The 27632-nt window shown below is 44.4% G+C and overlaps 1 protein-coding gene across 1 annotated transcript in view; it reads right to left on the bottom strand.

Moving 5' to 3' along the window:
• The window catches only part of TYR (tyrosinase), a 63066-nt gene extending 36099 nt beyond the window's left edge, over nt 1-26967 (bottom strand). The window contains exons 1-2 of the mRNA XM_081860486.1: nt 25966-26967; nt 9305-9521 (exon numbers count right to left, since the gene is read on the bottom strand). Of these exons, the coding sequence (XP_081716612.1) occupies nt 9305-9521; nt 25966-26790 (1042 nt within the window). The 5' untranslated portion in view covers nt 26791-26967. The remainder of the gene's footprint in view (nt 1-9304; nt 9522-25965) is intronic.
• Nucleotides 26968-27632: the final 665 nt, after the last annotated feature.

Below are 27632 nucleotides of genomic sequence, written 5' to 3'. Positions count from 1 at the left end.
ACCTAGCGCCAGCCGCTTTACGTTACGTTTCTGGACTGAACTAAAATGTTTTGTGACCCCATTTTTTTTAATAAAAAACCCTCATATTTTTGTCATTTTGTCACCCCCTCACTGTTCTGCCTGGACACTGAGGTCCAGCGCCAAGGGCCTTCTGGGGGTTCCCTCACTATGAGAAGCCAAGTTACAGGGAACCAGGCAGAGGGCCTGCTCAGTGGTGGCACCCGCCCTGTGGAACGCCCTCACACCAGATGTCAAAGAGAAAAAGAACTACAAAACTTTTAGAAGACATCTGAAGGCAGCCCAGTTTAGGGAAGCTTTTAATGTTTAATAGCTTATTGTATTTTAGTGTTCTGTTTGGACTGGGTGTCCATCAATATGCAGATGATACCCAGCTCTACCTCTCTTTCAAATAAGAACCAGTGAAGGCAGTGAAGGTCCTGTGTGAGTGCCTGGAGGAGGTTGGAGGATGGATGGCAGCTAATGGATTGAGGCTGAATCCTGACAAGACAGAAGTACTGTTTTGGGGGGACAGGGGGCGGGCTGGTGTGAAGGACTCCCTGGTCCTGAATGGGGCAACTGTGCCCCTGAAGGACCAGGTGCGCAGCCTGGGAGTCATTTTGGACTCCCAGCTGTCCATGGAGGCGCAGGTCAATTCTGTATCCAGGGCAGCTGACTACCAACTTCACCTGGTACGCAGGCTGAGACCCTACCTGCCTGCGGACTGTCTCGCCAGAGTGGTGCATGCTCTAGTAATCTCCCACTTGGACTACTGCAATGCGCTCTAGGTGGAGCTACCTTTGAAGGTGACCCGGAAACTACAACTAATCCAGAATGCAGCAGCTAGACTGGTGAGTGTGAGCGGCCGCCAAGACCACATGAAAGACTACATTGGCTCCCAGTATGTTTCCGAGCACAATTCAAAGTGTTGGTGTTGACCTTTAAAGCCCTAAACAGCCTCGGCCCAGTATACCTGAAGGAGCATCTCCACTCCCATTGTTCTGCCCGGATGCTGAGGTCCAGCGCCGAGGGCCTTCTGGCAGTTCCCTCATTGCGAGAAGCAAAGCTACAGGGAACCAGGCAGAGGGCCTTCTTGGTTGTGGCGCCCACCCTGTGGAACGCCCTCCCATCAGATGTCAAAGCGATAAACAACTACCTGACATTCAGAAGACAGTTTTTAATGTGTGACATTTTAGTGTATTTTTGGTCTCTGTGGAAGCTGCCCAGAGTGGCTGGGGAAACCCAGCCAGATGGGCGGGGTACAAATAATAATAATAATAATATATTATTATTATTATTATTATTATTATTATTATTATTATTATTATTATTATTACACCCGGGGAGGCCCACACCCCCTGCACCCCCCCTTCCTATGCCCCTGTTCACAACGTGCTGCTGAGTCCACGACTGAGGCCTCTTGAACCTTTAGCTACAGCTCTCATTTATCACTACATCCCCACACAGATTCCTAACGTTTCGTAGGCCTCTGGATATCAAAGCATAACAATAGCACCCTCCAGTTTACCAAGCAGAAAATCGCTGTAGCTTATACACCTTTCGGCTTGCGCGGCAACGAGAGATGGGTTTCAATCCTTGGGAGATAAATCTCTTAAGAGGATCAGAAAACTTAAGGGGTAATGGAAAGCTGGCACGGAAAATAAATGTATCTGCTCCTCCACGAAAACAAAAGTTTTAAATGCAATTATTGCCTTGCCACAGCCTAAATCCCCGACTCCAAGGCAGTGGGTCAAATCTGTTTTCCATTATCTGCTGCACATGTTGATGTTATATATTATAAGCCCTATTATTTAAGTGGCGGCAGAGACAGATTGTAAGTTCTCTTTTCATTCTGGGGCCCTCGCCTCCGCCTTTTTTCTGTGCCACCACAACCTAGAAAGCTTTAGGTTTCGATGGATTTCAAGAACGGGATAATTCACAAATCTCACTACAGGGGAGAGTGCTTTTGGAAAATGAGCTACACGGAAGCAGAGAGGCTGCAAGTTTCATTTCAATGTCAAAATAGGAGAGGTGTTTTTAGTCCATGATGTCTGAAGGAATTGCTTTAAATGTGCACATATTCCAACCATAAGATGTCTGACTTTTTCCACTTCACTAGACAAATAGCAGCTTTGCACAGGGATTTTATATGGGAAAACAAAAACAAGCAGTAGTTATTCTTATTCTGTTATCAAAAAATGCTCGTATTTTAAGACAAGTGTACACTATTTTATTATTTTATTTTATTTCTAGTAGCCAGCCTTTCTAACAAATATTCAGCTAAATTGTTGACATTTTCAAATTTGCATTTGTGTCATTTTTATCCATTAAAAAGATGAACTGTTATTCCCTCAGCCTGGGCAAATGCTGTATTTGAGATTTATGACATTTGGTAGTGTATCTTCACCATAAGGTTCTTGTGCAGGTTACTACAATCAAGTTAACCCTTCCCCATCCAGCTATGGATGGGTGAATCTGTCATTTTCGGTGCCTCTCTGATTCTCGTTTTTCCAGTTATAAATTCACTTCTCCACTTTTCCACATCAGTTTGTAATTATTATTGCCCCTCCCCACCCTGGTCAATTAGTGGTGAGAGATTCCAGGGGTTAAAACTCTTGCCCAGAGTTTGGCTTCCTTTGGAACAAAGATCAGCATTTGGGTATGTTGCTTTCACTAACGTATGTAATGTTTTGCACATTTCCCCCTATTATAAGTGTGCCCTTTTATACACACTTTCTCCTATTCTGTGCATTTTTACATACACTTTGCCTTGTTGTATCCATTTTCGTGCCCATTGCTTGGTTGGGCAACTGCATTGCAAAATTTTTTTGGGGGGGAATTGACTTTCAAAGAATAATCTTTCTGGCTCACATTTTGGTTCAAAAAGTGGAAATTAGGTGTTGTTGTTGTTGTTTAGTCGTTTAGACGACTCTTCATGACCCCCTGGACCAGAGCACGCCAGGCACTCCTGTCTTCCACTGCCTCCCGCAGTTTGGTCAAACTCATGTTGGTAGCTTCGAAAACACTGTCCAGCCATCTCGTCCTCTGTCGTCCCCTTCTCCTTGTGCCCTCCATCTTTCCCAACATCAGGGTCTTTTCCAGGGAGTCTTCTCTTCTCATGAGGTGGCCAAAGTATTGGAGCCTCAGCTTCAGGATCTGTCCTTCCAGTGAGCACTGAGGGCTGATTTCCCTAAGAATGGATCGGTTTGATCTTCTTGCAGTCCATGGGACGCTCAAGAGTCTCCTCCAGCACCATAATTCAAAAGCATCAATTAGGTAGTATCTTATTAAAATGCTTGCAAAATTTGAATTTCTTTCCCATCCCTAATAATCTCAACAGGGAATATAAGGTATTCCCTTTTGTACTTGCTGCCCCAGTAACATTGCTGGTAGGTTTTGAGGTGCCCTTGAAAGCATTTAACTTCGACTGGATTTGAATCTAAGCATGTAACTGGGGGGAAAATGAGTAAAAAATTTGATAATCTATAATGAAGGGGTAAGATTATTTATGTTTACACCTACGGGCAGAGCCTACCATGCCTTGTGGGAGACAAATTATAAGCATAAATTGTACAGTCATATAGCAAACTGAGATGGATCCAAGAAGTTTAGAATTATTGCCAGCTTTTTTTTTAAAGAAAACTTTAAAATATTGGGGCATAAATGGAAACTGAAGGGTATAAATAGCAGTATCCCAGTTAAGCTTATGGGATGGGATTGCTCCGTAAGCTAATATTTCAAGGTGTTCATAGGGTGGAGATGTCACATTGGCAAAAGACGGGCAGTGTGATCAATATTTGGCAAGCAATGCCAAAAACACGTTGAAGTAGATTGTGCAATAAATATGCACTTTTAAGTAATTCACGTGCAGAGAGACTGTAAATCAGACCAACACATCTTGTGAACCACCAGGGTAAATGAAGCCCACCAGCCCCATCCTGATTTAGCAGGTACTCCACAACCCACCATCTTTGAAGTCCCAGATGTGAGAAATACTAAATCAGTCCATTTCCTGGTAGGCTTTCCTACACAGGCAGTTAGTTCCATTCAGCTTAGCTTCAGATTGTACAGGCCTGAATAAGCATAAGCTGCAGATCTTTGCTGAACTTTTTCCTTTTAGCTCTGGGGAGATGAGCAAACATTTTCATGAAGTTGCTCCAACGCACCTATCCCACCAATTCTGGCAACTCTTTCACAGCCTGGTTTAGAGTGGGAGCCCTCAGCTGCTGGCACGTGCCATTCTTTTTTCTCCACACTCCTCCACAGTGAAGGCAAGAAGCACTGTCCTAATAATAATAATAATAATAATAATAATAATAATAATAATAATAATTTATTTGTACCCCGCTCATCTGGCTGGAATTCCCCAGCCACTCTGGGCGGCTTCCTCAAAGACCAAAATTCAGTAAGATGTCACACATTAAAAACTTCCCTGAACAGGGCTGCCTTAAGATGTCTTCTGAATGTCAGGTAGTTGTTTATCTCTTTGACATCTGATGGGAGGGTGTTCCACAGGGCGGACGCCACTACTGAGAAGGCCCTCTGCCTGGTTCCCTGTAGCTTTGCTTCTCATAGTGAGGGAACTGCCAGAAGGCCCTCGGCGCTGGACCTCAGCATCCAGGCAGAACAATGGGGATGGAGACGCTCCTTCAGGTATACAGGACCGAGACCATTTAGGTCTGTACAGGTCAGCACCAACACTTTGAATTGTGTTTGGAAACATACTGGGAGCTAATGTAGGTCTTTCAAGACTGGTGTTATGTGGTCTCGGCGGCCACCCCCCAGTCACCAGTCTAGCTGCCACATTCTGGATTAGTTGTAGTTTCCGGGTCACCTTCAAAGGTAGCCCCACGTAGAGTGCATAGCAGTAGTCCAAGCGGGAGATAACTAGAGCATGCACCACTCTGGCGAGACAGTCCTCTGATCCTCACTCTGATATGGCTTCATGATGGTATCACATGACATCAGCAGTGATGGTCAAGGCTTCCTGCCCTCACCCTGGAGCTTTGTAAGGAGGGAAAGGATTACAGTGGCATCTGCCAACAACTGGAAGCACAGCCATCATAGTTCACACACACTGGTTGTATCCTTACCCAGCAGATTGCCAAGATGCACTTTCACAATTGTGTATGTTTTGAAAAGAATGGTGAACTTGCATGTCTACAGTTTGTCTCAACACAAACATCAATATGATGCTTGGAAAAAAATCCATCATAGAGGCATACAATAGAATCAAACAGCTCAAACATTCAGGAAATTCCTCCTAATGTGTAGTCCAATCCACTGATTCAAGTCCTACACGGAGCAACAGGAGACAAATCTATAATGATGCAATTACACCACTGTATCCAATGATCTGTGGGATGCAGAAGCAGTCAAGTACATCATTTTCCTGATGCCTAGAGTGGACACACAGGGGGATGTGGCTTCCTGTCATACCTCTTCTGGAGCCTCCTTCCCTTGTGTGTGACCAGGTAGATGGGCGTGACCCTAGCAGACCCTGTGAAAGGGAAAGCCACGCAGTCATCTTCCCTTTTCCCCTTTTCTCCTTTCAGAGTCCTCTTCTGGCTCTTATCCAGCACATGGCTCATTCTTACAGAGGATGGAAACCACAAGGTAGAAAGTCTGAGGCACAGCTCAGACTTCTTTTCTCTGCAAATGTAACTGTAACCACAAGATAAAGCCTGCCTTCAGATTACTGCTGTGAACTGAATGTAAGTAAATTTACTCTTACTTTTAAAGAAGACTGTCGTGTTATTATTATTTTAAGAGGGAAATAAAAGGGGAAACTTACCAGGACTAGTCCAGACTGGATTGCTTAATTTAAATGATTCTAATGAATCCATCAAAGGGACACAGGTGGTGCTGTGGGTTAAACCACAGAGCTAGGACTTGCTGATCAGAAGTTTGGCGGTTCAAATCCCTGCGATGGGGTGAGCTCCCATTGTTCGGTCCCTGCTCCTGCCAACCTAGCAGTTCAAAAGCACGTCAAAGTGCAAGTAGATAAATAGGTACCACTCCGGCAGGAAGGTAAATGGCGTTTCTGTGCACTGCTCTGGTTTGCCAGAAGTGGCTTCGTCATGCTGGCCACATGACCTGGAAGCTGTATGCTGGCTCCCTCAGCCAATAAAGCGAGATGAGTGCCGCAACCCCAGAGTCGGCCATGACTGGACCTAATGGTCAGGGGTCCCTTTACCTTTTACCTTTACCTAATGAATCCATCAATGTGCTCTGCTGTTGCTCACTAGCATGAGTGAGGAGGGATAATATATCCTCTCCTACCTCCCTCAACATTTCCACATGATCAAGAAAGTAGTTTCTGCACTTGTTGTAGAGGGAAGTGAGGGGTAGACAAGGCTCATCAACCTGGGTAGGTAGCCCACCTAGGAGAAGGAAAACTCTGATCCTAAACCTCCGCTGCCTTGCAGTACATCTACGGGAGAAGAAATGGCTAAGGAGTAAAGCCTACACAAATCCAGAGTGGGGTCCCTAAGGCAGTTGAATGCTGCCTTATACGCTTCCCCCCCGCAGCTCCTGCAGCTAAGCTGTTGCCAGACACATTGCTCTGCTTTCCTTTGGACCACATGAGTGAGAATGAGAGTGGCGTATTGTCGTCTTGGCAGCCCAGGACCTCCATACACACTGCCCAGGCTTGAGCACAAGGGAGGTCACATCAATGTTGCAAACAGAATGGTTTGACCATCAGACCAGTGGTGGCACACTTCAGTCTATCAAGACAGATGGGTGCCAACAACAACACTGCTGTAATGCTAGCAGCACTAAGGACAGCTTGGGTGTTGGGATGTGAACATATCAAACATATGTTCTTGTGATCAACACCCCCCCCCCCTTGACAATATACTGGATGCAGTTACTTCTTGATGTAGTACTGAAATTCTAAGGCTAAGATTAGAAAACAGTTTATGTTTCTCGAACAGGTCCCGTTCACACCCACCTCAAGCCACTTATGACGTCACGTTTTTGGACTCTAAGGGCATTTTCATAAGGCATGAATAATCCCTGTTGTTAAGAGGAGTTAGAACTAAGGAAGGCTCAGAATCCAGCTGAGAGTACTCAAAGCTTTAGGCGTACCTGAAGTAGCATTTTGAATCTCAGCCTCTGAATACATTCTTGCCAGTTGTGATTCTTACATGGCTACTGCTTGGTCATGATCTACAGCCTGTTATGCAGCTGCATGAAGATGTTTCAATTTGTGCAGGAGGAACCATGACATTGGTTATTTGGGCAATTATACCCCATGAAATCAGAGCAATATGTTTCTGGTTTACAGGCTTCCTTGTACAATTAATTACTAGGACGCATTGGGTTGGATCCAGAGATCCACAAGTGGAAGGTTTTCATATCATCTTCTTTGACGATTACTCGTAGCTGAGTAAGATTGTATTCCATAAACACAGTTTTAACAATGAGTCCGTAAGTGACTGTGGAGGCCAATTCTGGATCCACACATCCTTCCACACTGGGGACATAGGTTTCTGGGAGGGAGGTGATCACGGTGTGGATTTGCCAAGCAGGTCTTCCTCTTAGCACGTTTCTCCCTTGCATCCCGAGTTTGAGTGTCTTCAAAGCCCATGACACCTTTGGTAAAGGCTGTTCTCCAACTGGAGCGCTCGCAGGCCAGTGTTTCTCAATTGTAATGTTTATACTACATTTTTCCCCAATTGTGGTGTTTATACTACATTTTTAAAAAATGTTATATCTTAATCAGCCAAGATATAAGCAAGCCTTTTGCTCATGTATACAACCCTTATGCTTCTCCGTCACAGTGTGGCTTCATTCAACCAAGATGTCTCTACTTAACCATCATTTTGCATTTTGTCAGAAATGGTTTCCAGAGCAAGCCAGGATCTTTACACCAGCTCTATTTGCCCATAGCACGGGCTTTAGCTTGTGTTGTGAGAAGGATGGGAGGCAAGCACACCAGACAAACCAAGCCCCTGTTTTTCCTCTTAACTTCACCACTGCCATCTCTTAGTTTTTCTCTGGCTGCCTCCACTAAACAACCCTTAAACAATCTGGATTTCAACTGGCCCAACCTACTCCCAATACTAGGTATAGTAGTACAGCACGTAGGTGTGGAGTGAATAAAACAGCTTCCGATGAATTCCCTCCCCCCCACCAAAAATAAGCTTTTACTGAAGGATTTAATAAGATAACATTTTTTTGATACAATAGTTTTAGGAACAGAATTGGACAAAATGACAGGAAGGATTTGAAACCTGCGGAGATTTACAGAAGATTGGAAGAAGTATATGAATTATTTGAAGAGCAATTGGTAATCAACAAATTACGCTAGTAGGACTACAAGAAGTTTTGTAAGGGGAAATATACGAAGTGTTACAAAGTAGAAAAAGACAGAGATATTGGTTATGAGATTGAAATGTAATAGGGAAAATAAGAAATGCATACTAAGAGATTAGATTGGGAAATTTTCAGACAGGACTGATGGAAGTCAAAAAAACTGAATAAGATGTAAAAGTATGTTTAATTACTGTTGAAAATGATATGTAAAAAAACTAATAAAATTATTTACACACACACACACACACACACACACACACACACACTAGTTTTAGGAAGGGAAGTCAATTTTACAGTTTGAGTAATTACTCATAAGATTGAATTGAAAAACTAAACGGTGAAAAATGCATTCAGCTATACCCCTTCTATGCTGCTGCCTTAACCAAGCCAATTATCAATTTCCATCCATCAGTTCAGCTTCTGGGTCCATGGTCCTCTCCTGGTTTCTTCCTCCTGCAGTGTCCAGCAATTCTCTAACACTTCCCAGTATTTCTGTGCTTTTAAAGTATGTCAGCCCCTTTCCTCTCTGGCAGATTTCCAACTCCAAGACTTCACATTTCTGACTATACAACCTTGTCATTAGGCACTTACTTACTAGCTTAAACAATCTCCATCCCAAACTTTAGCCAGTCAGGAAAAGGATAGAGTTAGGTTTTTATTGCTCCTTAAGAGTCAGGTTCCTAGGATGAACCTCTGACCTTCTTCTGAACTACTTCCTGAGCAAAGCATACCCTTCTGCCTTGAAGCTTCCGGTATACTTGAGCCTTCTGCGCCCCAAAACCAGCCATTTTACAAACAAAACCTTGACACAAAATGCCCTAAAGTCTATTCTTTCACACAAGGATCTTGCACTTAATCAGGAAAATCCCTTCCTGAAAAAGAAGACCTCCTTTGAAGTCAACCCTGAAAGCTTTATTTGGGGGCAGGTGTAATATTTGTGCACACAACTATCACACAATGGGAAGGAGAAAGAAAAATGGCTTACCTTCCAAAGTATTCCTGAAGCTGAAATTGGCCATTTTGTCCATGGTCCCAGCTTCATATTGGGTCAGGCTTAAGCAGAACTCGACCTCTTCTGAAGATGGAAGCCTGGGAGTTCTCCCTTTGTCATGGTTCCCAGGATTTCGAAGCACAGGACCTTCGTTGGTGCCGTTGCAGAGCTCTTGGCGGCTGTTGTACTCTTCTGAATGGCTGCAAATCACCTATGAGACACACATATAGTATTGCAAAGGTTGCTTTTAGAAGTTCTGGTGCCCTATTTCAGTTAAGGAGATTTGTGCGTGTAATCAAAGCTACCCAAACATTATATACTGGATCTGTGGGCCAAAAAAATCAGATCCAGACCAAATTATGAATGCTATCCATTTGCACCAAATTTATTCAATTTGTAACCCAACTTTTTGAGGGCATTCTGATTGGCGAATAGTGTAGGGCAGGAACAGTATAGGAATGATGCCCTGAGTACAACAGTCCCCAAAGGTCCCTGCATCCATTACTTAATGTACACTATCATGCAAGTCAGTACACTCTCTTAAATGCATATTATGGACAAACCCTAATGGGAATTGTAGGCTGCAGATTACCAGGCATCATTGATTGAGAGGACATTTGGTGTATAACCCATACCTGCATTTACCAAGGAGACTGGGAGAGAGACTGGAGGAGAAAAAAGAATTAAGTGCATACATGATAGCCATTTCCACATATCTAAATGACTGTGACATGGAAGATGGAGCAAGTTTGTTTTCTCCTGCTCTGGAGGGTAGGACTTGAACCAGTGGCTTCAAGTTACAAGAAAGGAGATTCCAATTAAAGATCAGGAAGGACTTTCTGGTGGTTAGAAGAAAGAGCTGTTTGGCAGTAGAATCAACTCCCTCGAAAGTGGTGGGCTCTCCTTCATTGGAGGTTTTTAAGGGGAGGTTGGATGGCCATATGCCATGGATGCTTTAGTTGAGATTCCTGCATTCCAGGGGGTTGGACTGGATGACCTTTGGGGGTCCCTTCCAACTCTATGATTCTATGCACTGGGCTAGACCTGTGGCCAACATAATTCACTTCCTCTTATCTGTCATTGACCATCACCAGATGCTTCAACCGACATGCAAGAACCTCAGGACAGGCAGATGTGAGATAATCTACACTTTTAAAATCTCACCATAATCCATATTCAGTCAGAGGTTTTAGCTCTGAAGCAGGAGAATTCTTAATTCCTTCCCAAAGTGCATCATTACACGGCTTGGTTCTGGACAGATACATTTGTGTCCCTGCCCCCCACCTCCCCTCACTAATATGGATCTCCAATCCCTGCTGGAATTTGACAGCGTTGTTAGCTTTTGTTTCACCATGGAAACACATTCTGCTGTTTCATTACACATGAAGCGAAAGGGCATTTCCTTCGATCAGATTCGAAATCTGCGACTTTTTCGACAGCAACAAGGATCCGCTTGTCCTTCCCATAACTTCCTGCCGTGATACACTTTCATATCTTGTGGAATTTTGTGAAAGAATTAATTCTTAAAATACCTGCTCTTCACAAGGCGGGTTAGTTCATGTCCTGGTATGATCACCTCTTTGAAATTCTGTTTTATTCACCCATAACAAAGGAGATACTTAGACACCGGAAACTGAATGAACAAATGAACAATGGATCAGATGGCATCTCACACGTTAACTCAGAAATGGAGGGGGCTGGGCTGGGCACATCTGAACAACAGACAGGTGCAATAAAATCGTGACCCACTGGATATAAACCTAAATGTCCCTAATTGTAACCTACATTAAATCTCAGAACTGAACAAGTGTGAATCGAGCTTAACAGAGCCGATTTCTTTCACACATGGCATCTACTTATCCATGATTGTGCAATGGGGCAGTTGAGAGGTGGAACAGTTACTCCCCATAAGTGGAGGGTGCAGTTTCAATTCCACCTGCCAGGCCTCATACATGGGGATACATGCATCCAACTAAAGAATCCTTATGTATTGTGTCTCAACTGCGAAGGATGCATTCAGAATTAGAGCTGTACCTGTTTTAAAACGACTGTGGACATGCCCACAAGGTGGGGATAGATACGCCCAGTAGCTTATTGTTTTTGCCAGAAGCCGAACTGCAGCAGAGCAGATACAGCGCTGCATATGCTGAATACACATGTAGATGCTCCAAGTGTCCCTATTTTCCAGGGACAGTCCCGGATTTACAGACGCCGTCCCAGTTTCTGATTTGATCCTGGAATGTCCCACTTTTCCTTAGGATGTTCCTATTTTCATCGGAAATATGTTGGAGGGTATGGAGTTATGTGACCCCCGAGACAAAGAGATAAGTAACTATTCAACCTTTAAAAGACACCCGAAAGCAGCCCTGTGTAGTTTTATTATACAGTGGTACCTTGGGTTAAGAACTTAATTCATTCTGGAAGTCCATTCTTAACCTGAAACTGTTCTTAACCTGAGGTACCACTTTAGCTAACGGAGCCTCCCGCTGCCGCCGCGCCGCCGGAGCATGATTTCTGTTCTCATCTTGAAGCAAAGTTCTTAACCCGAGGTACTATTTCTGGGTTAGCGGAGTCTGTAACCTGAAGCGTCTGTAACCTGAAGCATCTGTAACCCAAGATACCACTGTATATGTTGGAAGCTGCTCAGAGTGGCTGGGGCAACCCAATCAGATGAGCAGGGTATAAATTTAAAAAATGATGTTGATGGTGGTGGTGTTGGTGATGGAATAGGACGTCTCTATTTTTATCAGAGAAATGCTGGAGGATTTGTAATTGGCTGTCAATTAGCTCCTGGGCTGTGATTAAAGTGCTGGGTTTTTTGCAGATAAAGCCCTATACAGCTTGGGACCAGGAAGCCTGAAAGATCCTCACTCCTTATGCACCCGGTCGACTGCTGCACTCTGCCAGGAGGTCCACAATGTAGGAAGCAGGCCTTGAGTGGGGTGGCCTCTACCTTTCGGAATTTCCTCCCCTTGAATATTAGACAGGCACAGTCCCTGTTATTTTCCTGATGCCTAGTGAAAACCTTCCTCTTTCAAACAGCTTTTTTTGGGTAGAGAACCAATGTGAATCTAAACTGGAATTGTATTTAATATGTTTTAATAGTTTCATGATTTTTAGTTTTCTGCCCTGGGCTCTGTTGGAAGGAAGGGCAGGACATAAATTTTAAAAATAAAAAAATCAATAAAATAAGTGCAAAGAATATCAATTCCCTCCCCCCCCCCTTCTACCCTCACAACCCCCGCTATGATCGCGGCTTTATGTAACACATCGTGTATATGAAAATAACTATCTTCCTGCTGCTGCGAGATATTTTCCTATCACATCTACTTGTGATTGAAAATGATGTGTTGTGGGTTTTTAGTATCTTAGAAGGCAGAAACAGGATTCAAAATGATCTTGACAGGTTGAGAAACTGGGCCAAAAGCTAAGAGAAATGAATCTCAGCAGAGGCAAATGTTAAGTTTTGCATTTAGGTGGGTAGGGGGTGGTGCTGAGGAATTAGATATACAAATCTAGGATGGCTGAAGCTTGTCTTCACAGAAGTATTTGTAAAAAAGAATACAGGGGTTTTGGTAGACGACAAGCCAAGTGTGAATTAGCAGAGGGAAAAGGGCTCATGCAATTCTAGGTTGCACCAACAGAAATATATTACTTTAGTCAATGTTAGCCCTACTCAGAGTTGACTAGGGATGTTGGAGAATTCTGATGGAAGCAAAAGTGGACACTGCCAGTGTTCACTTATTCGTCCCATTTCTGGAATAGAAATCAGCCCAGCAATTAATGATTGTCATACACGGTTGTGGTTGTTTTCAGTCCAAAAATGATGCACAATTGATTACTCCCCACCCCCAATTTAAATGACATTTCCTTTGCACTGAAATAGAGGCCATACACATTAAGATGAAAGGTATACATCATTACGATATAAGCATAACTTACGTATAGTACAGTACTCATTTTAGGTTAAATAGCAGATAGTGAGACGGAAAATGTAATATTCAGCAGGCACTGAACTGCAGCGGAATGGAAACAGTGCTGATTGTGATGAAGACGGATCAGAATAGAAATCACTGCCTTCTTGCTCCCATAGAGTAGACCCATTGAAATGAATGGACATTACTCAGGTTTCTTAATTTCAATGGGTTGCACTCACTGTGGTGGTAAGCAGATTTTATCTTGAGGAGCGGAATAATCTCCCCCTCTGCTGTCCCTGCCTGGCACCTAAATCTGTTCTGGGTTTTCCCCCATCCCCCCAGAGAAGATTTGGGGATGGCACACATGGAGGGAGAAGAGGGGGGAAATCCCCTTGCACTAGCACATAAATATAGTTGAGTGGGGACTAGCATTGCATGCAACCCGAAGAAGAAGAAGAAGAAGAAGAAGAAGAAGAAGAAGAGGAGGAGGAGGAGGACGAGGAGGAGGAGGACGAGGAGGAGGAGGAGGAGGAGGAGTATGGATTTGATATCCCGCTTTATCACTACCCGAAGGAGTCTCAAAGCGGCTAACATTCTCCTTTCCCTTCCTCCCCCACAACAAACACTCTGTGAGGTGAGTAGGGCTGAGAGACTTCAGAGAAGTGTGACTAGCCCAAGGTCACCCAGCAGCTGCATGTGGAGGAGCGAAGACGCGAACCCGGTTCCCCAGATTACAAGTCTACCACTCTTAACCATTACACCACAAAGGTCACAGTGACCTGATAGTGAAAAGTAACGGTGCCACTGTGTTCTACTTTGGTCAAATTTCACATAGAGAACTGTGTTCAGTTCTGCAAACTGGTTAAGGTGGATAGAGAGAAGTTTTTCTGCAGTTTTCATAATACTTGTGGACCTCTAATGATGCTGAATGTTGGAGGATTCAGGACAAACAGAAGAAAATACGTATTCACACAGAGCAACTAAGCTTTAGTCAGAGCAGACCCACTGAAATTACTGGGTCAAATGTCATCATGTCCATTCATGTCAATGTTGAAGTCAAAGTAGCGAAATCGCAGCTAAGAAGCTCAAATGACTGAAACCCTTCTTTGGACATTAAGCCAGTGTCCAGACTTTAACATGCAAAAACTTTACTTGCAGAAACTTATAGTTATGGATGAATTAAAACATAATATTTACAGTCACATGCTTCTCCAAGCATGGGCTTACAATTTCTTCTTCTAACTTCCAAACAACTGTATTTTCCTGTTTCCAGAGCTCAGCACTCTCAGCCTTCTGTATCTCAGAAAGGCCGTGCCTTGCAGCTCCTAGGAGAGGTTTCTACTTTTATCTTCTCCTGCAGCTTTGCTCTCTTTCTTCCAAGCAGAGAAGAAGCACTCTGACACTCTGTTCAACTTAGCAGTGTTCACAGTGGGTTCTAAAACACAGCCATCTTGCTTCACATAAAATGGAGTCTCTCCTTCACACCTCCATGTGACCAACGTTAACCAATCACATGAGAACTGCTAAAGAACTCTCTGGAATTCATTTACCAACCAATCAAATTTAAACACATGGTAATACATACAAGCATTTGCAATTTCGGTGAGTAAATTGAGTAAAACATAATTGAATACCTATTCACTCAGTGGCAGAGCACACGTTTTGCATGGGAGAAAGGCATAGGTTCAATTGTTGATGTCTGCAAGCCGAGGTGGGGAAGACTCCTGCTTTGAGAACCTCTTCCTCTCAATGTCTCCTGAGCTAGATGGACCAGCGGTCTGACTCTGGTATATAATGCCGCTTCCTTTGTTCCTATTCTAGTGTCATTGTCAGAATCCTTGCAAGAAAGCAATTCAAAATCTGGCCTTTGATTCATGTTGGTATGACAACAGTGTTTCTCCCCAGCACGTCTCGGTACCTCCAAAGAAACACCCACCCTGACTTCTATTCTAACCTTTCTATAACCATGTTTTCTTCTCTATAAATAAAGTATAGATATGCAAACATTTCACAGCCATCTAAAGGCATTCAACCAATGTATGAAATCAATTCTAATTTTATGGCTAGCAATAGTTCCCTAGCATTCAATACCTTTGTTCATTCAGATTGCAGGGGAAACAGAGCATACAGTGGAACATTATCTCGGAATGTGTCGTTTTCAAAAGGGTGTGAGTGAGAACAAGCTTAAGCCTTGTTCAGGAACTTTCCTGACCATATGAGAGTTTAGAATATGGAGGTGGGCCAGGGGTGTGCACACAAGCATCAACTCCAATGTGCCTGGGCGTGGGGGTTTCTTTGCAAATCTTCATGCGTTCAGCACAAAGTCTGAAAATGGTTTCTAAGCATGTTCTGCTGAATAAGACTAAGATGGAGTTCTCCATCTCAGGGAAGCCATTAAGACTGTGTGCACATCGTACAGTTAAAACACATGGCTTCTCCCAAAGGATAACGGTAACTGTAGTTTGCTAAGAGGAATGTGAATGGTTGTACCATGGGGATAAAACCTCAGTTCCCATGATTCTTAGGGGCTCTAAAGGTATGTTATGCACCCAGCCTAAGTGTTTTCAACAGAGGAATGCTTAGGAACTCTTTTCCGACCTTCTCGTTAAACTTCTGGTCATCAGCTTCTTTGCGCCTGTGGGCACATCTGAAAACCGAAGAAACTGTGGTGAGGACCATATGTGCACTGCAACCACAGCTCTTACCACCACACATTTCTTCCTGAGGTTTAGTCGAAATCTCATTTATTGTGATTTGAATCCATTGGTTGCTACCCTCTGGAGCAGCAGAAAACAAGGCTGCTCCATTTTCCATGTGGTGGCCCTTCAGGTATTTGAAGGTGGCTATCATATCACCTCTCGGTCTTGTTGTCTTCAAGCTAAACATACCCAACACTCTCATATGGTTAAGTGAACGCCTGAACAGGTGTCAGGGACTGGGCAGAGGAGAAATGGTGGAGACCACCTCCCCAGCCTGACCCTTCCAGGGAGGAAGAAGAGGAAGGCAGTTTAGATTTACAACAGGGGTTTGTGGGAGGTCACAGCTCAGAGGCAGATGAGGGGGAAAGTTGGGAAATCATGGGAGGGGAGGGGAGGAGGAGGGGGAGGAGAAGGAAGCAACAGAGGGGTGACAGCCGACAGACATGGTGTCCTTATAAAGCATTTCAGACCCCCCCCTCCCAGAACCCAGTGAGCCTTGAAAGTAGGAAAGCAAAGAGCTCAAAGACAGAGGGCATGTAGCTTTAGGTCTGCAAATTTTGTGGAACCGATTACTTCCCCTACCCCTAATTTGCATTGCAATTCCTTTGCAATGCGTGGAATAGCATAATGATGATGTAGTTAATTACATAAGCGATGTAAGTTTTGTAATTTTGCCACCGCAGACAGCGAGGTGGGCGGGAGGCAAACTGCAGCAGAACAGCAACAGGGCTGTGTGTTACTAATACGGAATGAAATAGGAGGTGATGCCTTTTTGCATCTCTAAGGAGCGTTAGATTTTTATTTTATTTTTATTTTCTTTTAAAAGTGCTTTCAGGTTTTCCTCAGTCCTTGGGTTCCCTTTGTTCATCAGTCCAGCAGCGTGGGAGAGCCTCTTCAGTGAGATGAAATTCATTTTGGGTTGTTTTTTAAAAAGAGATTAGCTTTCAGAGGGATGTGTTTGTGTGTGGGAACATAAACTGTTGTTGACAGTTTTGATCGCAGGAGCAGGTACCTCAGAAGACCGTAAACACGAGAGAAGCATGCTTTGCAATTGCAGAGGAGTAACAACAGTTGGCTGAGGGAAAAAGGAAAAGCTTGGGCTGCATGAAGAGTGAGGAAGAAGTCAGCATTTTAGCATGCATTCACAGTTATCGCTGTTTCCATGGCAACATCTCCACGGAATAAAGTATGCTCTCCTTTCTTTCGAAGAGGGGAAGCAGAGTTTGAAATGGATACTTCACATAACCCCCCCCCAACAACAAATCCACAACAAGTCTTGAGTGCTCCCTGATCTCCTGTGTAAGTGTCATTATATTATTGCAGTTCAAAAAGCTGTTTCTTTGAGACTCCCCTGTGAAAGAAAGTGTTCTCTTCTTTTAAAAAAGATGCTTTTGCTTCTTATTTGCCCACTGAATTTCCACAAAGCCCTGAATAGCCTACCTCCTTCATCCTTTTTTTTTTTTCATTTTGTTCTGGACTTGACAGCCTTCTGGCATTAAATCTCTCTTCCTCCACCCCATTTTCGAGCGCATTCTCCTCTTGTTTGCACTGCTGGGAGTTGCAAGAAATCTCCCTGAATTCTGAACTTAACCCAGTTTGAGAGGGATCAAAAGCTGTTTAATGACTTGTGTGAAAACTTGCAGGAATCTTTTGTAATTGCCTAAGTCAGGAGTGGGAAGCCTCAGACTTGGGGTGTGTATGTGTGAAATGGGGACATTCCCCCAAGCTGAATGCACATCTTGTCTGCTTTTGCCTGACTGAAATGTTTCACTGAACTGCATTAATGCCTGCTCCCCACTTTTGCATTTACAGTGGTACCTCAGGTTAGGAACTTAATTCGTTCTGGAGGTCTGTTCTTAACCTGAAACTGTTCTTAACCTGAAGCATCACTTTAGCTAATGGGGCCTCCCGCTGCCACCACACGATTTCTGTTCTCATCCTGAGGTAAAGTTCTTAACCTGAGGTAATATTTCTGCGTTAGCGGAGTCTGCAACCTGAAGTGTATGTAACCTGAAGCGTATTTACCTGAGGTACCACTGTACAGTATAATTTTCTATTAATTCTTTTTCACAGTAATCTTCATATCAAATAGTTGCATTGCTTCTTAAATTGACTTCCCACCTCCACTTCTACAGTGTTTCTACTCACACCTTTTCCGCTACATTATATCTTTATCTATTACAAAACAGATAAAATCTCCTTTGCAATTATTTTATCATTTCCCTTCTTTTATCTCGAATCCTGGTCACAATTTCATTGGACTATAGTATTTTTAAAAAAATATTCCATGAAAGGCCTCCCTTCTTCTATATAAAAACGTTCATCATTTTGATCTCTTAATATCGCTGTCAATTTTGCCATTTCTGCATAATCCACCACTTTCAAAAGCCACTCTTCACTTTCTCTCCTTTCCATTCCTGTGCATATAATATTCTAGCTGCGGTTGTCACATACATAAATAGTTTTGCCATTTTCTTTGGAAACCCTGTCCCTATTATGCCTGTAAGGAAAGTTACCTGAAGGAGCTTTTCCACCCCCAGCGTTCAGCCCGGACACTGAGGTCCAGCTCCGAGAGCCTTCTAGCAGTTCCCTCCCTGCGAGAAGTGAGGTTACAGGGAACCAGGCAGAGGGCCTTCTTGGTAGTGGCACCCGCCCTGTGAAACGCCTTCCCATCAGATGTCAAGGAAATAAACAACTATCTGACTTTTAGAAGACATCTGAAGGCAAACCTGTTTAGGGAAGTTTTAAATGTTTGATGTTTTATTGTGTTTTTCATATTCTGTTGGGAGCCACCCAGAGTGGCTGGGGAAACCCAGTCACATAGGCAGGGTATAAATAATAAATTGTTGTTGTTGCTGCTGCTGCTGTTGGTGTTGTTGTTGTCTTTTGGGAAGAGCTTTTTCAGTCATCAATCCTACACACAAGAAGCTGGTGCACAGCATATCGGTGTAGGTTAACTTGGCATTAAGTTACACCGGATCAAAACCCTGTTCAACAGTGGGGCAACTGCTGCCCTGCCTAAGCCTGCCAAAAGGAAAAACGTAAAGGTAAAGGGACCTCTGACCATTAGGTCCAGGCGTGGACGACTCTGGGGTTGCGGTGCTCATCTCGCTTTATTGGCCGAGGGAGCTGGCGTACAGCTTCCGGGTCATATGGCCAGCATGACTAAGCCGCTTCTGGCGAACCAGAGCAGCACACGGAAACACTGTTTACCTTCCTGCCGAAGTGGTACCTATTTATCTACTTGCACTTTGATGTGCTTCTGAACTGCTAGGTTGGCAGGAGCAGGAACCGAGCAACCGGAGCTCACCCCATCGTGGGGATTCGAACCGCCGACCTTCTGATCAGCAAGCCCTAGGCTCTGTGGTTTAACCCACAGCGCCACCCATGTCCCCTGCTGAAAGGAAAACAAGCCTTTTAAAATAGTGTTCTGCATCAGGTTGCTGGTCACATGACTGAGTTGAAAGGGCTTAGGAACCAGCCTAAGTGTTCTTTTGAGGGTCCCATCCATGTCACACTCCTGGAATTCCCCCTTTGCCAGGGACTTACAGAAGCCCAGGCTGAGGCAGGGTGAGCAAGTTAAACCAGTGTATCTTCAGCTGACCCAGAGTTGGGGACTTAACAGCAACTGAGCTAGAGATCCTCTGTTCATCCTAAGCAGGTCTTGCCATAGAATTGCCCCCCTTTAAAAAATAATAATGCAGATTTATCAAGGGAAAGAAAGAAGGAAACAAAATGAGATGAGAAGAAAGAAGAAAGAAATAGATAACAACAATAATAAACAAATAATATAACAATAGACCATCAATCCACATTGTGGGTACAGTGACCATCAGTTCAGGAATCTTAAGTTGGACATATAAGCTGATATAAGCCCTGCAGTTGCACACATGGGTATCAACACAAAATTGATGCTCATTTGAAATATACTTGAATGTAGCCTGGTCAGAGGACCATTGCAAAAAAATAAAATGAAATAAAAATGGTGGGTGTTTATCCTTCCAAGCTTGAAGTGTAAGTCTCTTAGTCACCATAAGATCTCACAAAATCCATTTTTTCTTGTGCAGCCATTAATCTCCATACTACAGGAATATAGTTTAAAAGTACACGGACATTTACAAATATCATGGATTTCCCCAGTGCAACATTTTGGTAACTGCTTCAGACTAAACGGAATGCACCCCTGGCCAAGCCACGTCACATGCCTCAAAAGAGGCGTTCTGAGCATTCAACTTCCAGCATCTGTCTGTAATAGACAGTACCTTTCTATGCAAACATTGCGGAGTCCAATATACTCAATATATTAACACCTTTTCTTTATATGGATGAAGAATGGAAGCCTCTGACATTTGCATGACTGGAATACAGGTCCCTTCCCAACATGTGTGTCATCATCATGCACGTGACCTCTGGCACATGCACCTTTTTCGGAGCCAAAAGTACTGTTAAAAACACTGTACTGTTTTTAATACTTGATTGGGAGCCGTCCAGAGTGGCTGGGGAAACTCAGCCAGAAGGGTGGGGCATAAATAATAAATTATTATTATAGGGCAGGGGAGGAATATGGTGGGTTGGCGCAGGGTGGGAGCAGGCCAAGGCAAGGGTGGACTGGACTGGGACTTCTGTGTGTCCCGTGGGTGTGCGGGGCAGCCAGGAATGGAACCCCCACTTAAGCAGGGATTCCCTGCTTAAAATTGCATCTCTTTCTCTGCCCACTTTTGCCTCTGGCCACACACACCATTGGCATGCAAACCACCACACACACCCTGAGATTGCCCACAAAGGAATGGGCTGGGGCAGCACCACTAAACAGAACTCTAGTCAGTCACATAACTGGGAGGTCGAAGGAGAGGGGGGTAGGGAATTACAAGGTCAGCTCAGTGCAAATGCATCTGACTGGCTCTGCAAGTGCGTTTGCACCGTGCTCTCCTCACCGCAGCCTCGCCCTGTAAGCAGTAGTGATGCAACCAACCAGAGCTCAGGTGAACCGTGCCACCACACCATCGGCTTCTGCCCAATCCGCGCCCAAACATTTTCCTGAAGCCCCATAAGACTTCTTTATTTGGATCAGCATAGAATGTAGACCCTCCAAATATTGGTATATACAGTGGTACCTCGGGTTAAGAACTTAATTCGTTCCGGAGGTCCGTTCTTAACCTGAAACTGTTCTTAACCTGAAGCACCACTTTAGCCAATGGGGCCTCCCGCTGCCGCCGTGCCGCCGGATCACAATTTCTGTTCTCATCCTGAAACAAAGTTCTTAACCCGAGCTACTATTTCTGGGTTAGCGGAGTCTGTAACCTGAAGTGTATGTAAACTGAAGCGTATGTAACCCGAGGTACCACTGTAATCCTCATCACACCTCACCACTGGCTGTGCTAGCTGAGGCTGATGGGAGTTAGAATCCAACAGGACAGCAGGAGGTTAGACCAGATCACTCTTGGGATCCCTTCCAACTCTACCATTCTATGATTTTAGAGGATCACAGGTTCTCCATCTCTGATTTAATGGAGTCATAAAGGCCATACTATGACCATTTTCCCCCCAGCTGGCTACAATAGGCAATGCTTTATCTACAACACAGTAGACAGTGTTTTATATTTTATCCTGTTGGTTTTGTTTTCAGTGTTTCCACATAGCTTGAGGCCCTAAGAATGGATTTTTTTAAAAAAACAATAATAAAAATGACACACTTTACAAAACAAAATCCTCAGCACTCTACCAAACAGGTTAATTGGGACTATCTTTCATAATAAAAAGCAAAAACTTTCTCTAGCGACAAAGGATGCTAAATGAATAGACATTTCCCTTGAGAATACTCAGACTAAAATCTTGGCTCTGGGGGAAAGTAGGAGGGAGGAATCCCACCTCCCAGTGGCGTAGCGTGGGGGGTGCAGGGGGGGGCAGCCACACCAGGCGCAACATCTGGGGGGTAGGGTTAGGGGGCGCAAATCCATGGGTTAGGGGGCGCAAATCCACGGGTTAGGGGGCACAAATTACTTGCCTTGCCCCGGGTGCTGACAACCTACGCTACGCCACTGCCACCTCCATTCCTGTTTGCAGAAAGAAGTTGCTAACATGTGTGCTTATGTTTCCACTCTTTTAGCTCTAAACATTTTAAGCTTGATGGCCATAAGCAATTTGGCACACATTAGACTTGCCATACGTCAGGAAAATGCCTGACATATCAGCTATGATTAAATGGGCACAGGATATTGGTCATAACATTATGTTTGCTGACTGGGAAAAGTTGTGGACCACCGGTATGAAGTTTACGGCATGTAATGCCTTAAGAGAGAATATTATGAAAATGATTTATAGGTGGTACATGACCCCAGTCAAGCTTGCTAAAATTTATCACCTGCCTGATAATAAATGTTGGAAATGTAAAGAAACTGAGGGTACATTCTTTCACCTCTGGTGGACGTGCCCAAAGATTAAGGCTTTCTGGGAGATGATATATAATGAACTGAAAAAGGTATGTAAATATACCTTCCTTAAGAAACCAGAGACCTTTCTCCTGGGCATAGTTGGCCAATTGGTGTTAAAGAAGGATAGAACGTTTTTTATGTATGCAACAACAGCAGCAAGAGTACTTATCGCAAAGCATTGGAAGACACAAGATTTGCCCACCTTGGAAGAATGGCAGATGCAAGTAATAGACTACATGGAGATGGCAGAAATGACTGGCAGAATCCGAGACCTGGGAGAAGAGGCGGTGGAAGAGGACTGGAAGAAGTTTAAAGACTATTTGCAGAAACATTGCAAAATTTATGAATGCTAAAATGATGTTGGACTTAAAAATAATACGGCATTAGTGAGATAGGTTTAAAAGCTATGTAAAAAATGTAATAGAAAAAGGGTGAAAGACTAAAGTTATATTATGTCAAAAGTAAATAATATGTTAGAAGGAGTTTAAATATAAGGAGGAAAGTTTGGAGACATAATAGAATGATTTTAATAATTAGAAATGAGTTTAGAAAGAATGTTTGGATTTGCTGTATACGATTGGGTAAAGAGGAACACAAAAAAGGGAGGCATGAGGAAGTCAAGAAAGGAAGTTTTTGTAAGCATAATTTTAAAAGTTGGAATTTTTATTTCTATTTTTCTTCTATGTGTATTGTTTTTGTCTTTTTTATTTCAGTTCTGTGGTTGTTACGTTTTTTCTTTTTTGTAAAAGCAAATAAATATATTTTTTTTAAAAAAAGGAAAATGCCTGACATATCCAGGTTTCTGGGTGTAAAGATGGCGTCAGGGGGGATTTTTGCCCAACTGGCAAAATGTCAGGGAAAACCTGGATGTAAAAGCAGCAGAAAAGGCTCCAAAAGCTGAAAATCACTATTTTGTGGGGAGGTTTCCCCAACAAAGCCCAACTATATTCGTTCAACCAACACTCAGCAACAAATTTTCAAGAAGTAAACTTTCAAAAAAGTTTACTTTTTGAACTATGGCAACTCTAGTGGCAAACATAGAGACCCCACCTGCAAAAACAAACAGTCCCATGCTTATTCGATCACAGAGTCAAATACTGAGAGACAATGTGGTGTAGCAGTTAGAACACTGGGCTAGTACAGGGTTTCCCAGACTTGATTCTCCAGTTGTTTTGGGACTACAGTTCCCATCATTCCTGACCACTGGTCCTGCTAGCTAGGGATGATGGGAGCTGTAGTCCAAAAACAGCTGGAGAACCAAGTTTGGGAAACCCTGGTCTAGCATCTTGGAAGACCAGAGCTCACTGGGTGATCTTGGGCCAGTCACCATCTCTCAGCCTAACCTACCTCACAGGGTTATTGTGAGGGTAAAAATGGAGAGAGTGGGAAGGTTTAAGCTCTTCTGAGTCAAAGTTTGAAGGAGCTGGGGTTGGGGAAAATTTGCCCCCTGTTTGCCTCGTGGATTCATCCTGCTCCTCTTGCCCCGCTCCCACCTCTGCCTGTTTTGAAGTCACACACACAGGGTGTGTGTGTGTGTGATGTTTGCATGTGAATCTTCCTAAGTAATATAATGCACACCTGAATTATTATTAAATAAATTCGTATATCTCCCCATACCCGCAGGTCTCAGGGCAGTTACAACATTGGGTTACATCCCATTGCTCGATATCACATATGCACTTAGGTTAGTGGCAATTTGGTGTGCTCAGGGCTATACTTCAGATCTGATGCTACAACCCCTCTTAAACCTTGTAAAGTGCCCATCTTTGCTGAAGGATCAGCTTTCGGTTTATCCACTTTCATGGTGAGGCAAAATGGCTACCAAAGATAACAAACTGCTAGGATTCCCAATAAAATGTTGCATTGTGGAGTTCTTCCCTTCAGGATTCCAGCCAATTTCCCCTCCCACCCATCTCAACCCCCCCCCCAAGCCAGTTAGCACACCATAGCCATTGAGTCCTCATTGGCCTATTTTGGGGGGTTCCAGCTTTGTAGGGTTTCTTTTCTTTTCTTTTTGTACTTACTTAATCCTTAGCGTTCCCCCAGTCCTGTGGATAATGCTGCCTTGTGCATGTGTTTCTATTTTGGCTACATAAACTCGTAGCCTGATCACCAGAAGCAGAGAGAATTAGGTAAAATCACATTTATAGAACTCTGTCTCTCTCCTCCAATCAGCTGCCACTTATCTGCTGGCGTTCAGGCTGTCTGTTTACCCAGGTGTTTGTGGCTGCCTGGATTGTAAACCAGCTGACAAAATGGATTTCGCTGCTGCTTTAATCTTTTGGTCGTTTGCGTTTTGACACATTATAGTCCCCAATTGCTTCTTGGAAAGCACATTGCACTTTCGATAGGCTGTAAGTCACTAGCAGAACTACGGTTGGGAAACTGGTGTCTCCAGTTAGAAGGATCTCGTGCATCAGTGCTGGTGGGGAAAACCCCTTGATGGAGATGATGGGGAGCAGGGGCGGAGGAAGGGGGTGCGGTAGGTGTGGGCTGCCCGGGTGCCACCACTGAGGGGGGTGACAAAATGCTGGGCGGCACTCATTGCAGTGCCTGCAGCACACCCGAGCCACGCGTCTCTCCTGGGAGTGACGCAGTGGCTTGTGCGTGTGCAGGCTCCATGCTGCCCCAAATGGTCTGCCTGCTGCATCCCCCCAGCTGTAGGGTGGCTGAGTGGGAGGAGGCAGGCAGACTCCGGAGGACCCGCAGTGAGCCCTGTCCCTGGGCGTGCTGCCCCAGGCACCTGAGCGGCTTCCTCCGCTGCTGATGGGGAGCCCTTGCCACTCAGAATACAGGGGCCTGAGCTGGGACCATCAAGATCTGCCTTATACTGCATCAGACCAATAGTCGGTCTAGGTCAATGTGTCCTACACTAGCAGGAAGTGACAATCTAGCATTTCAGATAGGGGTACTCTCAGGGGACAATCCCTATCTAGTGATGCCAGGGATTGACCTTGGAATATTCTGCTTGCAAAGAAACGCTCTACCACTAGGGATGGCTGAATATGATGATTTCAGTTTCTCATTTTTCCAGCCTTAACTTCCACATTTCCACATGTTTGCGATTTGAAAAGCAAACTCATCATGAAAACTCATCAACCTTTCAGTGCAAATTTCTCCTAACATTTTTCTACGCAATTTTCCCTAACACACAACTTTTTTTTTTTTTTGGCATTACAGCTTCCCCTAATAAGATGCATTTTTCGTATGCAACTTTCACTAATCTTTGCATTTCTGTGCACACTTTACCAATGCATGTGCATTATTATTATTTTTTTTTGCACATGTTGCTGAGCTGGAGAACCGCCCTGCAAAATTTGGAGGAGTGCAAATATCAACGAATGGCAGCATTTTGGTTCGCGTAATGCTTTGGTGAACGTAAATTAGGTTCACTTTTAAATGCAAGCTGAATCTAACTTCTCTCCCACCTCAACTCACTGGTGAGCTATGATCTTTCACTAAGGTAGATTAAGGCAGCTCTGCATGCTCATACAAATATGCAGAAAAATACAACTATTCATGGCATCCTGGTGCACAAAGAGACTTAAAGGTACAGTTTCTCCCCTGCATAACTCAGCAGAAACAGATTCCCACCTCCCTGTGCCTACCTGCCAAGAGGAGAAGAAAGAGGCTGGGCTGAGTAAATTTGGATTGCTAGGGTGCCTTCCACCCATGTACTCATCCGTGCAGATGTCGCAGCTCTCGGCGTCTCGCCAGTCCCAGTAGGGGATGGTGAAGTTCTCGTTCCCAGTGAGCTTTTGGATCTCGTGTTCCCACATGAGCAAGAAAAGACGGTGCCACGGAAGGAACCCCGGAGCCTCGTGGGCAAAATCGATATCCCGCCACACATTGGTGCCTCCAAGGAGTGTGTCCCGAGAGACGTAGTAGTGCATCCAGACAAAGAGGTCGTACACATTGATGTCTCGGAACATGGGCGCCGAGCCATTGTTCATCTGGGCATACGTTCCGGTGGCGATGACAAAATCCCGGCTGGTGGTATGCTTGGCTAGGTTGAGGTAGGCAAGGAACTGGTTCTTTTCCCTGGTGCTGAGCTGGAAGATGTCTTTCCTCACCCTCAGCTTCCTCTCTGTGCAATTGGGACCGGCAAAGTTGAACTTGCAGTCGGCACAGCTGAATCCCATGAAGTTGCCGGAGCATTGGCACGTCCTGTTGTAAAACACAGCGGGCCAGTCTTCCCGGTCATCCACTCCAGAGAAGGGAAACTGAGGGCCGAGAGGGGCATCTGAAAGTAGGATCTCGCGACAGGATCCCCTACCTGACAGCTCCCCACAAGGGGACCCATCGCCAGGCCAAATGGGACAGCATTCCTTGCTCAACAAGCTGTCGGCATTGGCGCATGCCCGAGGGAACTGGCCAGAACTGAAGGGCAGAATACCCAGGAAGATGCCAACGCGAAAGAGAGACATCTTCATTCAGACCTAGAGTCCAGTGGTTCAGCAGCTGGCAAGGAGCAAGCTTCTGTCCCTACACTTTCAGAGCCCTGAGAAATTTTCCCGACATCTCTCCAGAACATCATCCAGTCTCACTTCCATCTATCCCCCTCCCCTCCCCTCAACTTTCTGTAATCTGATTATCACATGTCCTGGGCTCCGTCCAAAGAACTCTCACTCCCCTTCCCCCTTCGGCTCCAGTTAATATAGAGACTTACTATGAGAATCTCATCTTCTGCCTAGCACATGATCGCTTTTGATGTACCAGCAGCACAGAGGGTGGAAGCCTTGGTCACACACAGGAACTTGGGTGCTTGGTATAATGTCTCATGGGGTTTCTGCACGGAAGGAGGAGAATCGAGGCTGGGCAAGGCTGGGAGCGTGTAAGGAAATCCCACAGAGCTTGGCGCAGTTGCTGAGCAAGCCCAGCACAACAAATCTGCAAATTGCTAAAGAAAACTGGTCTGGAGTTCCTCAATCATGCCTTTTAGAGAAAGGCCTGATTTTGTGCATTTTCCAGACAGAAAGAAATATGCATAAAATTATCCCGTAAAAAAAGGAGGAGGAATAGAAAGCATAAATAGGGAACATTGACATTTTGGTTCTCCATTTGAATTTAGCTTGGTGAACAAAGGAGCACACTTTCATAAAAGACCATGCACTCCTGCATGAACTTGCTCTGAAGTTCAGCTCATCCTCTGAGGTGCTTCTCCAGATGCTTACCCTGTTGGAGATGCCAAGGGTGGCAGCTGGAGAAAGAGCCATCTTGGTGCCCAAGTTGTAGAATGATCTCTCAATGAAGGCTTCCTAATGCCAATGCTTAT

Source organism: Podarcis erhardii (assembly GCF_964252035.2).
Source record: "Podarcis erhardii genome assembly, chromosome: 4".
Taxonomy (NCBI): Eukaryota; Metazoa; Chordata; class Lepidosauria; order Squamata; family Lacertidae; genus Podarcis; species Podarcis erhardii.
This window is presented reverse-complemented; position numbering and strand designations above follow the sequence as displayed.